The sequence below is a fragment of the Micropterus dolomieu genome, linkage group LG05, assembly GCF_021292245.1.
Source record: "Micropterus dolomieu isolate WLL.071019.BEF.003 ecotype Adirondacks linkage group LG05, ASM2129224v1, whole genome shotgun sequence".
Classification (NCBI taxonomy): Eukaryota; Metazoa; Chordata; class Actinopteri; order Centrarchiformes; family Centrarchidae; genus Micropterus; species Micropterus dolomieu.
The window spans coordinates 28,450,025-28,462,186 of NC_060154.1; the positions used below are offsets into that span (position 1 = coordinate 28,450,025).

At 41.6% G+C, this 12,162-nt stretch overlaps 1 protein-coding gene across 5 annotated transcripts in view; it reads right to left on the minus strand.

Annotated features, from left to right (window-relative positions):
• znf644b (zinc finger protein 644b) overlaps window positions 1-12,162 on the minus strand; it is a 36,850-nt gene that overhangs the window by 4,433 nt on the left and 20,255 nt on the right. For 4 of the 5 annotated variants that reach the window (XM_046050726.1, XM_046050725.1, XM_046050724.1 and 1 more), the window contains 4 exons: window positions 7,651-10,350; window positions 5,174-5,752; window positions 2,987-3,100; window positions 2,577-2,673 (listed from right to left, as the gene is read on the minus strand). In XM_046050726.1, the coding sequence (XP_045906682.1) occupies window positions 2,577-2,673; window positions 2,987-3,100; window positions 5,174-5,752; window positions 7,651-10,336 (3,476 nt within the window). In that variant the 5' untranslated portion in view covers window positions 10,337-10,350. The remainder of the gene's footprint in view (window positions 1-2,576; window positions 2,674-2,986; window positions 3,101-5,173; window positions 5,753-7,650; window positions 10,351-12,162) is intronic. The other variant, XM_046050727.1, reaches the window with a different exon arrangement.

Genomic DNA, 12,162 nt, shown 5'->3' on the forward strand with positions numbered 1-12,162 from the left:
GGGGGGGGGGGGGGGGGGGGGGGGGGGGGGGGGGGGGGGTGAGAGGTGATGTGCGCAGCCACATATACCACAAGTGCAAGGAGTTCAAATGTGTGTTGTGAGAGATGTTTGTGGGAGGTTACAGCCTTTAGAATTTATCAGTATAAAGCTGGGAATACACTGTAAAGCGTGATTACTACTTCTGCGTCGGGTAGCCATGGATATATACTTGTGTGTCGGTGTCTCCGTCGTTCAGCAATTACACCGCCAAACGCTTGTTGGTGGTAGCGCTACAGCATCCACTGTAGCAATCCGCTAACTTGAATGGGGGTAAATTTATATACTGTTATACATACTGGCTGTTATAGATTTTTCAAATGTTATCGACCAAATGGATCACATTCTGATAGTGAAACGAGTCATTTCGCTTGGGTTGTGACGCTCAAATATATGGATCCAGTGTGTTAAAGCCGTTGGTTTAGCCGCTAGTAGAATTTACTTCAAAAGCACGGGGCACTTCCAGTCGGCTTGGAGGCGTTGCTGAGCTACCCAGCCGACCAATCACAGTTCTTATGGTCTGCGTCGCCCCAACGTGTAGTTACATTTTTGAGGAGGTGCTTGTCAGGCTTGGCGTATGGTACGGGGCTACACAGAGGCTACGCCGTCGATTCGACGAAGCACCAATCAACTGCTCACTTACGGCTGCTGGACAGTCGGATGAATTTCTAACATGTCAGAAATTTTGATCGGCCGTTGTCAGGCTGTCGCACGGCTGAAGTAGAGCCACAAGTAAATTCCATGCAATCAGTGCCTTTGTTCCTCACAGCGCCTATGTGAAGTGGTGAACGGCGTCTGAAAGTGCCATGGCGACACGTCGCTAGCTATCAAGTTGACAATCTATAAAGTAACATGTATGCCATATCCACCAGCGCCTCCTGTTTTAGAAGGTTGGAACACAGGATGACACCGACGATCAAGGCAGCATGTTTGCTGCTTGTTAGCAGCATTGCTTAGCAAACAAATTTCTACCTACCTTGTATCTTTCGAATTTCGTTTTATGCACGTACAGTGTAAGCACTCAGGTCGTGGCTGACCATCCGACTGTACAGTGTGACGTAAACCGTGAGCTTTTGGCTTTACACTGCAGAAGATTTACTCGTACAGTGTGAGTTGGAATTCAACAACAAGACTTCTAAAACCATACAGTGTATGCCCAGCTTAAAAGAGCTGATTCTCTCCTGAAGAGGTGGCTAGTGGGGCTTCTGTAAAAGTTGGTGGGCTAATGGATTACTCTGGCAAGTGGATCATACAACACTGGTATGGCCCCCTTAATTAAACCTAAAGAAGGGAAGCTGTGGTCCACTGTCTACACTGTGTGTTGACAGTATCCCTCCCTTCTCACTGTTAAGCTGATTCAGTAGTCTCCCTTCTCTAAAGCCCCTTTTCCACTACACAGTACCAGCTCAACTTGCCTCGACTCGCCTCTACTTGCCTTTATTTGGTTTTCATTGTGGAAAAGTTATACATGCTACCAGGTACTTTTTTTCGTTTCCAAGCGAGCTGAGCGATACAAAATGTGATGTGAAAACACAGCAGACTACTGATTTGTCAGACAGAATCATCACTATTCATTGCACCATCATTGCACGCGCTTCATCACTAAATCCACTTCTGAGAAGTTTTGAGGTGAGAAATCAACTGTGTATATTCAAATATTGACAGATTTATGAAAAGTGATGGCGGAACAAAAATGCGCTTGAAAGTTTGAGGAGTTGAGGAACTCTGCAAGTGGCACCGGAGGAAGCCGCCCGCTCACAGAGCCCTCTGGTCCCACTGTCACACAGAGCGCTGCAGCAACAATGGCAGAGGAAAACACAGCTGTAAGGTTTTTCATACCGCTTCTCTGTCTTTACATTCTGAGGAATGTTGAAACGTTTTAACTTAAATCAAGAGACAGCTGTGTGTGGGTCGCTGGTGTGTGTGTGTCGCATTGAAAATTTTAAATTACGTCGCGGCAGTTGTGTGTTACGTTGCTATGATGACCTGCTACACTGAGGGGTACTACCTCTGAGTACTATCGGCAATGAAAAATGGAGGACTGCAAAACCGAGTCGAGGCGAGGTGAGTTGAGGTGAGCTGGTACTGGCAATGGAAAAACAGTACCTGAGGCCTTTGAGGTGGGCCCCACAGTGAGTTGGGCATATGTCCCTCACAGTTAGATGTGGGGATAGAGGGACAGCCAGTCTCATTTCTGCAGCCCCTTCAGATGTGGAAACATAGATGCAAAAGAATATAGACTACCTCTTTAGACTGCCCCAAAACATAAGGGAATCTGGATTATAAAATTACTTAGAGAACAGGCTGCTGTGAGCATGGCCTGTGAATTGCCCAGCGGTAGCAACTCGTAAAAATTTGTGGGCGGTCCCAGATAAGGAATGACAAAATGTTCAGAGTTTTGACAGGTGTTCTGGCTTATGCATCTTATCATCTCTTCATTTAGGGCCTACAGATAATAAATATGTAACTGGGTAGAGAGCGCTTTCACCTCACTCTTTGCTAAGAGAATAGTTACTTATGTAACCTTCCATTTTATGTACCTGCAGGTGAGTGTGTATATCTCAGCATTCAAGGATGGTAAAATCTTCTTTTTTAACCCAGGCCTTGGTCTTGGCTTCTTCTGTTTATAACCATAGCCTAAAAAGACAAAACACTGCACTGCTTTATCTAAAGGGATGTATGAAGTTATCACTGGCAAGAGGTATAAATACATAATCCCAAAGCCAAACTATTTTTCACTATTGATATCGACTATTCTAGTCAGCAACCATTTTTGTATGAAATAAGACATATGACAGGTGACTAATTCATCTAATGTCGACCATATATTCAGTTTCTTTTTAATTTGGTTCCACACAGACACATGATTCTTATGCTTAAGCAACAATTTTGATTGCATGGCGCAGGAAACATTGCAACATTTTGCAATAGTATATTGTCAGAAACGTACCTGGTCCTTCAAAAATGGCAATCCTCTTCCTGTGTGTATAGGCTTGAAGATGACCAGGAAGCCTGGGAAAGGTGCTGTTACACTGAATACAAATCTTATTCGAATCACATTCCCCTGAAAGATAATACATTGAAAAACGAAATGAAGCTCAAAGTTAATAAGGCAAATAGATCAAAACGTTTAGGTTGAAATTATGGGATTATATTTTCCATTAAAGCTTTAATGCAAAATTTGATTGGACGATGTTTTTAATACAGTTTAGATGATACTTATGTCTAAAATCAAGGTTTAGGATCATCAGAAGATAGATACTGTAGTATTTAAGGAGAAAAGCATAATTTTATTATCAGGCAAAACTGTTACTCCCACCGTGCTCTGTGTCTTCTTCCACCCGTTTTCATTCTAAGCATTTGATTTGCACTCTCCTGTTTGAAAAGTGTTACTGGTGAAGTTTAACACAATCTTGTGTCTTCAGGGGGGCTATTTTCACAGACACCACCTCATGAGAGTCACAGAGGATTCATAAACTACAGATAAAATCATAGATCTGTTAGTCATATGACAGAAAAGTGGCAATGTCTCTGCTGTGCACCATTGCCTGTTAATAAATATTCAGAAGTGGGATGGTTAAGTAGTTCCCAGAAAATCTTTCAAAATTAAAAAAGAACCTAATTTTACTTATCTAATTTTAGTTTAGAAAACTAAGAACAATTTCACAACAATACAAAAATGTCTTAACGGGAAAAAATATAAATATTGATGTTCATTTTTAACGACTAATTTGTGAGTTGTCTTGAACGTGAGGTGATGGTGCAGTGTGAACTACAACTCATTAACACTCTAATGGTATACTATGAATTACAAAACATCAGTTTTCAGGACAGGACACACAGCAGAAAGTCATCTTTAGGAGTACCTAGCAGTTGCCACTGTAACACAATAATAGAGGCAAGCACCATACCGTTCCATTTAAAATAGAACTCAACAAAGAGCAATTTGATTTGAAATCTTTACCAACATCTTTCGCAGTACCTGAATGAAAGTTTGATTTGGACAGACATGAAACGAAATTGTGTAAACACGGATGATCGGCTTCCAACTAAACATCAAGAGGATCTCATGATTTTTTTATATGGACTTCAAAAGCACTTTGGCAAAATTAAATCTACTGTATGTGCTTTTTCCACAAATCAAATGATTGTGAACTACTCTTACATTGCTTAACTGGCTTCTACCTGCAGTATGCAGCTGTCTGTAAAAACATACTGAAAATTTGTAATAGAATATTGATGAAAATCAGGGGGCTGACTGTTAGCATCTACACAATAAATAGTGGACTTCTCTGCTATCAAACAAAGCTAAAATACTCCCCAACTTGATTCTACCTAAACATATTTTTATATTGTGAAATTTTGCCCCCACTTATCCCCCACTTACAATGTGGTCCTTTCATCACTTCCCAGGAAACTCAACAAACTAACCTATTGGCCTCAGGTGAGGATGCCAACGATGGTCGTTCAGTCTTGGCCTCTGGTAGTCCTAACGACTGTAACGACTGTTGTTACAGCAGCCAGGAACACATGAACCAGCGGTACCCACTGAGGTTAAATAGCTTAGTTTCCCTGCCAGTCAGTCAGAACTGAAGAAGTCCTTTGGATGAGGAACGAAATGTCTTCTAGTATCTTCAACCAAGTCCAGTTGCCCTTGACTTTAACCTTCTTTTTGAAGATTCTCAGTCATCCAGGTCATAGTTATCCATACGTCCCAAAACCAACATATTCTGGACATGCTGGACTGATCATTTGGGGGATATGGGTCTATTTGCCGAGAATAACTAATTTATGTGCTGCAATAGAGCAGTCAGGGCAAAAAACTAATTTGGCACATTTGTACAAGAAGATCACATAAATGATCCAACTCAGTAGTAAAATACTTTAAAGAGTGAGGGGCGTGTCTTGAAATGATATGTCTTAGAAGTGGTTTTGCCAAATATCTACAAATCAGTTGTAGGATCCAAGATTTATTTTCTACTATACCCCCTCCTGTGAAAATGAACTTGCAGAGACCTGAAACTTCCATTTGCTTTGGATGTATTGTAAGTTACTGTATATGTACAGGACTATTAATGGGCTAAAACATGCAAAACCACCCATACGACCCTTTAAGAAACATGAAATTGCTACATACCATGAGCCCAGTTTGATTGCACACTGGTCATCTGTGTCTCCTCCATGTAATCTTTGGTTAAATCACAGAGCTTCCTGGTTGCATAGGCTTCCTGGTTGTTTCTCGCTGAAAGCTCCATACTTTCCCGTCTCATCTTGAGCAGTTCAACTAAAGTGCTTGAGGAGGCCTTAGTGCCTCTTTGTGCCTCTACCAGAAACTTCTTCTTTTCTGAGAAGGCCTCTGCCTCCTGTTTTGGTACAAAGCTGTCCAAGATGGGACGTGGGCTCTTCATCTCGTACTGGATTTTCACTGGGATGCCTGTGCGCATCAGGACCAGGCCATTGCTGCTGATTAAATTCGGAGAGACAAAGGATCGTGAGGGGAATTGGCTCTTGTTGAGGACCTGGAGGATGTTCCGATGTTCCTTTTTGTCCTGTAGCAGTTCATTTAGGATGCAGAGCGGGGACTTACTGGTGCTGGTAACACTTCCACCAATTCGTTTCAGGTGTCCCCTCACATGGTTGGAAAGGCCAGTCTTAGTATCAAACCAACCCCAGCACAGGGGGCATGCGTGCTCTCCTTGGGTTTCTGGTTTAACAGCTGTAATACCAAATAAGGTTTGTCATAAAAATTAAAATAAATGTACAAAAACACAAAGCTAATATTCATAATAGTACAGCCTACTGTTTGGACTGTTTTATAATGTACAAGCCTTCATAAACTTTATCAAATACAGTACACTGTACATTTAATGTTATAATCAATATTTTTACAATAACAAAATCAACCTACAGAGAATCTGCTGCTCCCCTCGATTTTACGGAGCTGTATAGCAAGTTTCAGCTCATCGTTTATTTGTCCAGCCCACAACTTTACTATTTTGGTTCATTCTCATTGCTTTCGTAGCTCTAAAAACTGACTGTACACTACCTGCTCAAACAACAGACTGAGGGGCGAATTAACAAAGAATGGATTGCAACCGCAGCATACCTTGATTTATTAAAATTTTCTGACACGGCGACAGGATTGGTCAGGATCTTATGTTAATTTATGTTCTGGTTTCTTCTCTTTATCTGCTCTGTAAAGCGACTTTGAGTTCGTGAAAAGCGCTATACAAATTCAATTTATTATTATTATTATTATTCTACACACCCAAAAGGTCGCACCCATAGTCCAGGTTTATACAGAGAAACTCTTTGAAGTAAAGCGCCCTTCCTCCAGATAAATCCTGAGCTCCATCAGAGCTGTCCAACTATGTATTTCAGAAGCAAAAAGTGGCATTCTGTTTAGTCTGTTTCCTCTGTCCTGTCAAGTTTTTTTAACTACAGTTTTTAGTTTGGCTGCTGAAATGTCCCACGATATCTGCTGTGACATCACTTTCATCATAGTTTATAATAATGCAGTGCAGTGAGGATACAGACGTATCATAGAGCAGATGAGCGTATTTCAGGATGATCTGTCTATCTGTCACTATTAACAGAGACTCCAGTCTGCAGGGTAGCTCATACATTTCACTGATAAACCATAGAACTGTAGAGAAACATAAGGCTTCCTGAAAGAAAGTTTTTCACGTCAACACTTCTTTCCATATTGCACACTCCCTCTCTCTTGCTCCTCCACATGAGCTCCCTTCACTATCTCTGCAGCCAGCGCCATGCTTTTTTTTAATCAAATTTAGTTTTTTTATAATGTGCCATTCGTCAGCTATTTAAATAGCAATGCACCAGTTTATGCGCCGTTTAACTAGCAGAAGTGGAGTTGAACACGCCCTGAAGCACTTTATACCATGTGCTATAGAGGCTCAAGTGAGCATTTCAATTATCATGGAAACAGGAGTTTAGTCGGATGGCATTAGAGCAGTGGTTCTAAAACTTTTTCACGAGGACCCCTAAACTGACACTGAAACTGTGGCTAAAACTCTGTATTGTGCAGTTTGGTGCTAGTTTGAGTAGCAAGGCAGATAAAACAGGGTTAGTTTTCGCAGTCTTTGTTGTTCAATTTGTATAAGGGCAAGTAAAAATGCACCCCAGGCAAGTAGATTTCAACCCACTTGCCCAACTGGCCAATTAAAAAAAAACATAAACGTTGAACCCTGAAATTAATCGTTAATCCTCTGGGGACCATGAATGCCTGTACAAACTTAGAGAATTGCAATCCATCCAACAGTTTTTGAGATATTTCAGTCTGGACCAAAGTAGTGGAATGACTGACTGACCGTCTGACATTGCCATCCCTAGAGCTGAACTACTAGCATGGCTAAAAAATGAACTGCAGGTTATTGACAGGTTTGCAAACTCACAGTTCCTGTGTGATGTGCTACACACCCATCCAATACCCCTGCCTCCAGAAATTTGAATCAAGCGGTTTCTTCTGTAACTGAATACTAGATCACGCTAAAACACAGTAGGCTACCTTTTATATCTCCCTCATCAAAAACCTTTTGTGTTGAGTTGCTAGTGCTTAATTGCCTATGACATTAGTTGAACTTATACTCATACCTTTTTTCATTTTTCTCGTGCCACAGGGGATCCTCCTGCGGATTCGTGGCTGATGGTCCTGCAACGCCACCTGCTCTGGCGAAACCATGTGCCGAGCGTTATAGCTCAAGCCAACTCGGTAAAGGTGGCCTCGCACATGATTGGACAGACCCACTCCAGATTCAAACATGGCAGGGCAGTACGGACAGGGCTTCTGTTTTACTCCTGGTGCGGGGAAAACATCAAGGCTGTCACAAGGTGTACAAGGCGACTCATCACACACTGTAGTTTCGATATACTCCTCCTTGATTACGAGTTGCTCTATGTCACTACAGTCTTCATCTCCATCATCTTCATCCCTGAGTACATGAGGGCTTTGGTGTTTGGCCGAAAACCTCTGCCTCTTTCTGAAATACCTCCGAGCATACGGGTTCCTTTCATTTTCGCTGCTTTCCAAGAAGCTGCCTGTGGCTCCACTGGTGTCATCACTGAAGTTGCTGCTGCCCTTACAGCCTTTCTCTAACTCCCTATCTGCAGACTGTTTCTTCAGCCTCTGGCTAAGCCTTGGCAATATATTACCATTCATACTGTCAATAGAGTTATGCAAGGGTGTTGACATTTTTCTCATTGCTTGTGCTTGTAAACTCCCGCTTGCCTGGTCGTTCTTGCTACCCTGACAGAACATCTGGTCTAATTTAGGATTTCTGGCTGATAGGAAAAAATCTGCGGTTGCGGGACAGTTTGCCTGCTTTGAGCTGCCAAAAGCCTCGCAGTCATTGTTTTCAGCATCTCCTTCGACACAGGTGAGATCAGTTGCCACGTCTAATTTTTCTGCTGGTTGTGGGAGTAATTTTCCATGCCTGTCCACCCTCCACAAAGACGGTGAGAGCATGTTTTTGGTGCAGTCAACATGGCATGACTTAAACTGAGGAGAACTTGCTGTTTTGTCATTGGACTTTTGAACGTATATGTCCCCCGTTTTACTGGAACAGTGGGGGGATTCGGCTGTTTCTCCAAAAGTAAACTTAGACAGACTTGGTTTAGACCCGGCAATTTTGGACTGGTCAGCAACCTTTTTAGAATTACCATAGTGTGATCGCTGACGCTCCAGCTCAGAATGTCTTTCCAATATAACTTTGTCTCTGCTAGAGAAAAAAACTATTTTACGCTGAAACTTAACATGGTCCACTTCCTCTGCATCGTTAGTATGAGTAATTTTCCTGCATTGAGGCTGGTGTGTGTTGAGGTGTGCACTATGTAGGTGTGCCTCAAGTGCCTGTTGTGTCAGTGTAACATAGTTACACTCCTCACAGAAGTAGTAGTGCTTCAGATTATCATGTGTTTTGGCATGCTGGACAAAGACTTTAGGGCAGTTACAACCAAATACACACTGCGGGCACTGTACTGTGGTGCCCCTGTCTTCGAATTCAGTGTTTTTAAGACCTTTGATTTCCTCCATAAGTTTTTCCAGCCTGTCTTGGTGAATAATGATGTGCCTCATGAGGGAGTTGCTATCACAGAACAAACGCCCACACTCCCTGCATATAAAGGGCTGTGAAACATTCTCACTGTTCACCTGATTATGCTTGCCTAAATGATACATCATATGTCTATGGAAATGTCTTTTTTCCTTGAAATTAACATTGCATATTGTGCATGAAAAGAAAAGTGGATCTTGTTCAACTTGTTCTGTCTTCAACTGTTCCACTTTTGGTCTAAAATTGTCTTCATCTTCAGGGTCATTTTCCTCATTACAGCCTTCCTGTGCTGTGCTATAAAAATGGGGTTCAGAGTCTGAAGCGGTGTTCCTAGAAAGATCTTTGAATGGCACAACAACAGAATGTTTAACATCAGACTGTGTTCCCAAAGAATCAGCTTTGTTGGTGATGTCAACATCATTACCACTGCAGAAACAGAAACCTCCGTATGTGTGATTGAAGCTGTTGGTAACCTTTTCTTGAGAGCCTGACATGCTTTTTACATGTGCATTGTGCTTCTTGTCTCTTTTGTGCATCACTTTGGTCTCCAGCCTTCTGTCATTGCGCAACAAGCACCCTCCTATTGGATCCCATCTGATTACTTCAGCATCATCATAATCATGAAAGGAGCTTTGTGACCATTCTACTTCCCGTGGAGATCTTGTTTTCATTGTCTGTTTTGTCAAAGGTTGGCTAATGTGCATTTGCTCTGCACTGTCACCTGACAGTGTGGAATAGGCCAGTTTAGACTCATTCTCCTCCGAGTGAGACAGTGGCGTGTTGACACCTGGCTGTGTGGCTAGTGTTTTTACGACGGGCCCCGCTGTGTTCTTCCAAGCGTCTGATTGAAGCTCACTAGGTGGTGGTAACACCTCGGGGCTCGTGTCCTTCTCCGCTTGCCACGCGGCATCCAGGACATTGTTGGATAAAACAGTGCCTTTGTTCAGGACACAGTGTACCTCTGAGGTGGGGTGTGAACCAGGTCCATTAACAAGTGCTCCTGAAGGCAATGAATAGCCTGCATTGGGAACAGCAGGGACACTGCTGTATACAAATGGATTCGGCTGGGTTCCATTTAAAGGGTTTTCGTGTTCATCTGAGGACAGACCTGCAGCATTGTTCTTCTGGGAGAATGTGTGACTCTGTAATGGCTCCTGAGTACAACCTGGGCTGTCAGACACAGATTCCACGGCTTTGTCCTCTTGTGCATTTAGATTCAGATCAGACATAGTAGCAAAACTATCTGAAATATAAAAGAATATGACAAAATTATTAAATGTTCTTTATATTTCTAATCAAGCCATGTAAAGCAAGCAATGTCTCACGAGCATAATAATTCCCTTTATTCAAGCGCAGTATTCAACAATCTGAAGAAAATTTGCTGAAAGAAATAATGCAGATGTAAATTACAAACAGAAACACTGTTGCACAACAGGTATAATACAATCTGGTTCTTTTTCTTAATGCACGCACATAATGTGGTGCTGTTAAAAAAAATGTTTGGGGCTATTCCGCATAAAATGAAAGTGGTATTATTGTGTGCCGCATTATGATTTTCCAACACCCTCTTTCGCCACCTCTATTCACAACAAACCCTGCTGTTAGCCCTGAATACCCTGGCGAGGATGCTTAATTATGTGAGCGTACCTCTGGGATACAACCTTCCTGCTTCTCCACCTAAAGTTCTCAGTCGTGTGCTAAAATTGACCAATTTCCATGGGAACAAAGTACACCTCCAATGAGATCATATTGCGTCTTATCACTCTGTGATGGTGCCAAGACAGATCCCAGCATGAGACTGTTGTTACTTGAATCCTGACAAATTGGCAGGCACACAATCTGTCTAAAACACAAACACAGACCCACACAAAGAAAACATATGCCTTTGCGCATACACATGGATGGGTTTGCTAATTCTTTTAGGAATACTTGAATTTAAGCAACAATAAATTAGTTTATTTTATTTCATTTTTATTTAGATAAACCTTGCTGCTTGAATTTTCAACAAGGATTATAATCAGCATACAATTTAACATGTATATACTACATCTTATAGAAGATGACACTATTCTGTCCAGAGCTGATTTAGTTTAATATGCATGCTCAGTGGATTTGACATCCAGGGCTGGTCGCTCTCTACAGGAAGCTGCGTTGCTAACGAAGTGGTAAATTCAGTGTTAATGAGTGGCTTCACTGTTACCACCTCTGAGGTAAAACCTTCCGAGCTCCATATTCTCCCCATCTGTTGTGGTGTTAGAGGTTCGAAAGGGGAACAGACGCTCCACATTTAAATCGAACCTCACTGTTACCCCCAAACGGCAGGGTGGCAAAACCATCAAAATATCTTGGTTCAAAATGTGTAAGCCTCATTAGCAGCCAACTCACACAGCAAGCTTCTATATATAACAGGGGTTCAACAGAAATGTAATTTTTAAAAATTCATTTGCTTCTATTTACTTCATTTAGTCAATGTTAAAAGGCTGACTTTGCCTTGCCTGAAGATATTTACAGGGATTATCAGCTTTAATACAGTTAAGCTGTATGCACAGATCAATCTGCTATGAGCTTTTTACTAACCCTGCCTGGTATTTCCCCCCAAGACACTTGCCTCGTTTTTCAGTTTGGTCATCATCATTGTTTAATGTTACAAAATAGAAAACAAACTATCAGCTCTTCACAGTTATGTATTGAACAGTATTTGGATTTTTTTACTTCCTGTTCTCTGTTTGCAAATTGTATTTTTCTTCTGTAAACATCTGGTGCAAATACTGTTACCAGTTTATTAGGTGCATCTGATGTAATCTAATATAACAGCCCTGTAAAAATGTCTTTCTTTGGGAAACTTAGATGGGTTATAGTAAGCGGTGTTTCTTATAATCTGTCCTGGGTGTTCACAATATTAGAAACGTATATACACTCAGTGGCCACTTTATTAGGTACAATTGTGCATTGTAATGCAATCCAACACAACAGGATTACATTATATTGACAGGTTTTTCTAATATTCTGAGGTCCAAGACAGAATCAGCACCTTGTTTGCCAGCAAAAAATTGAT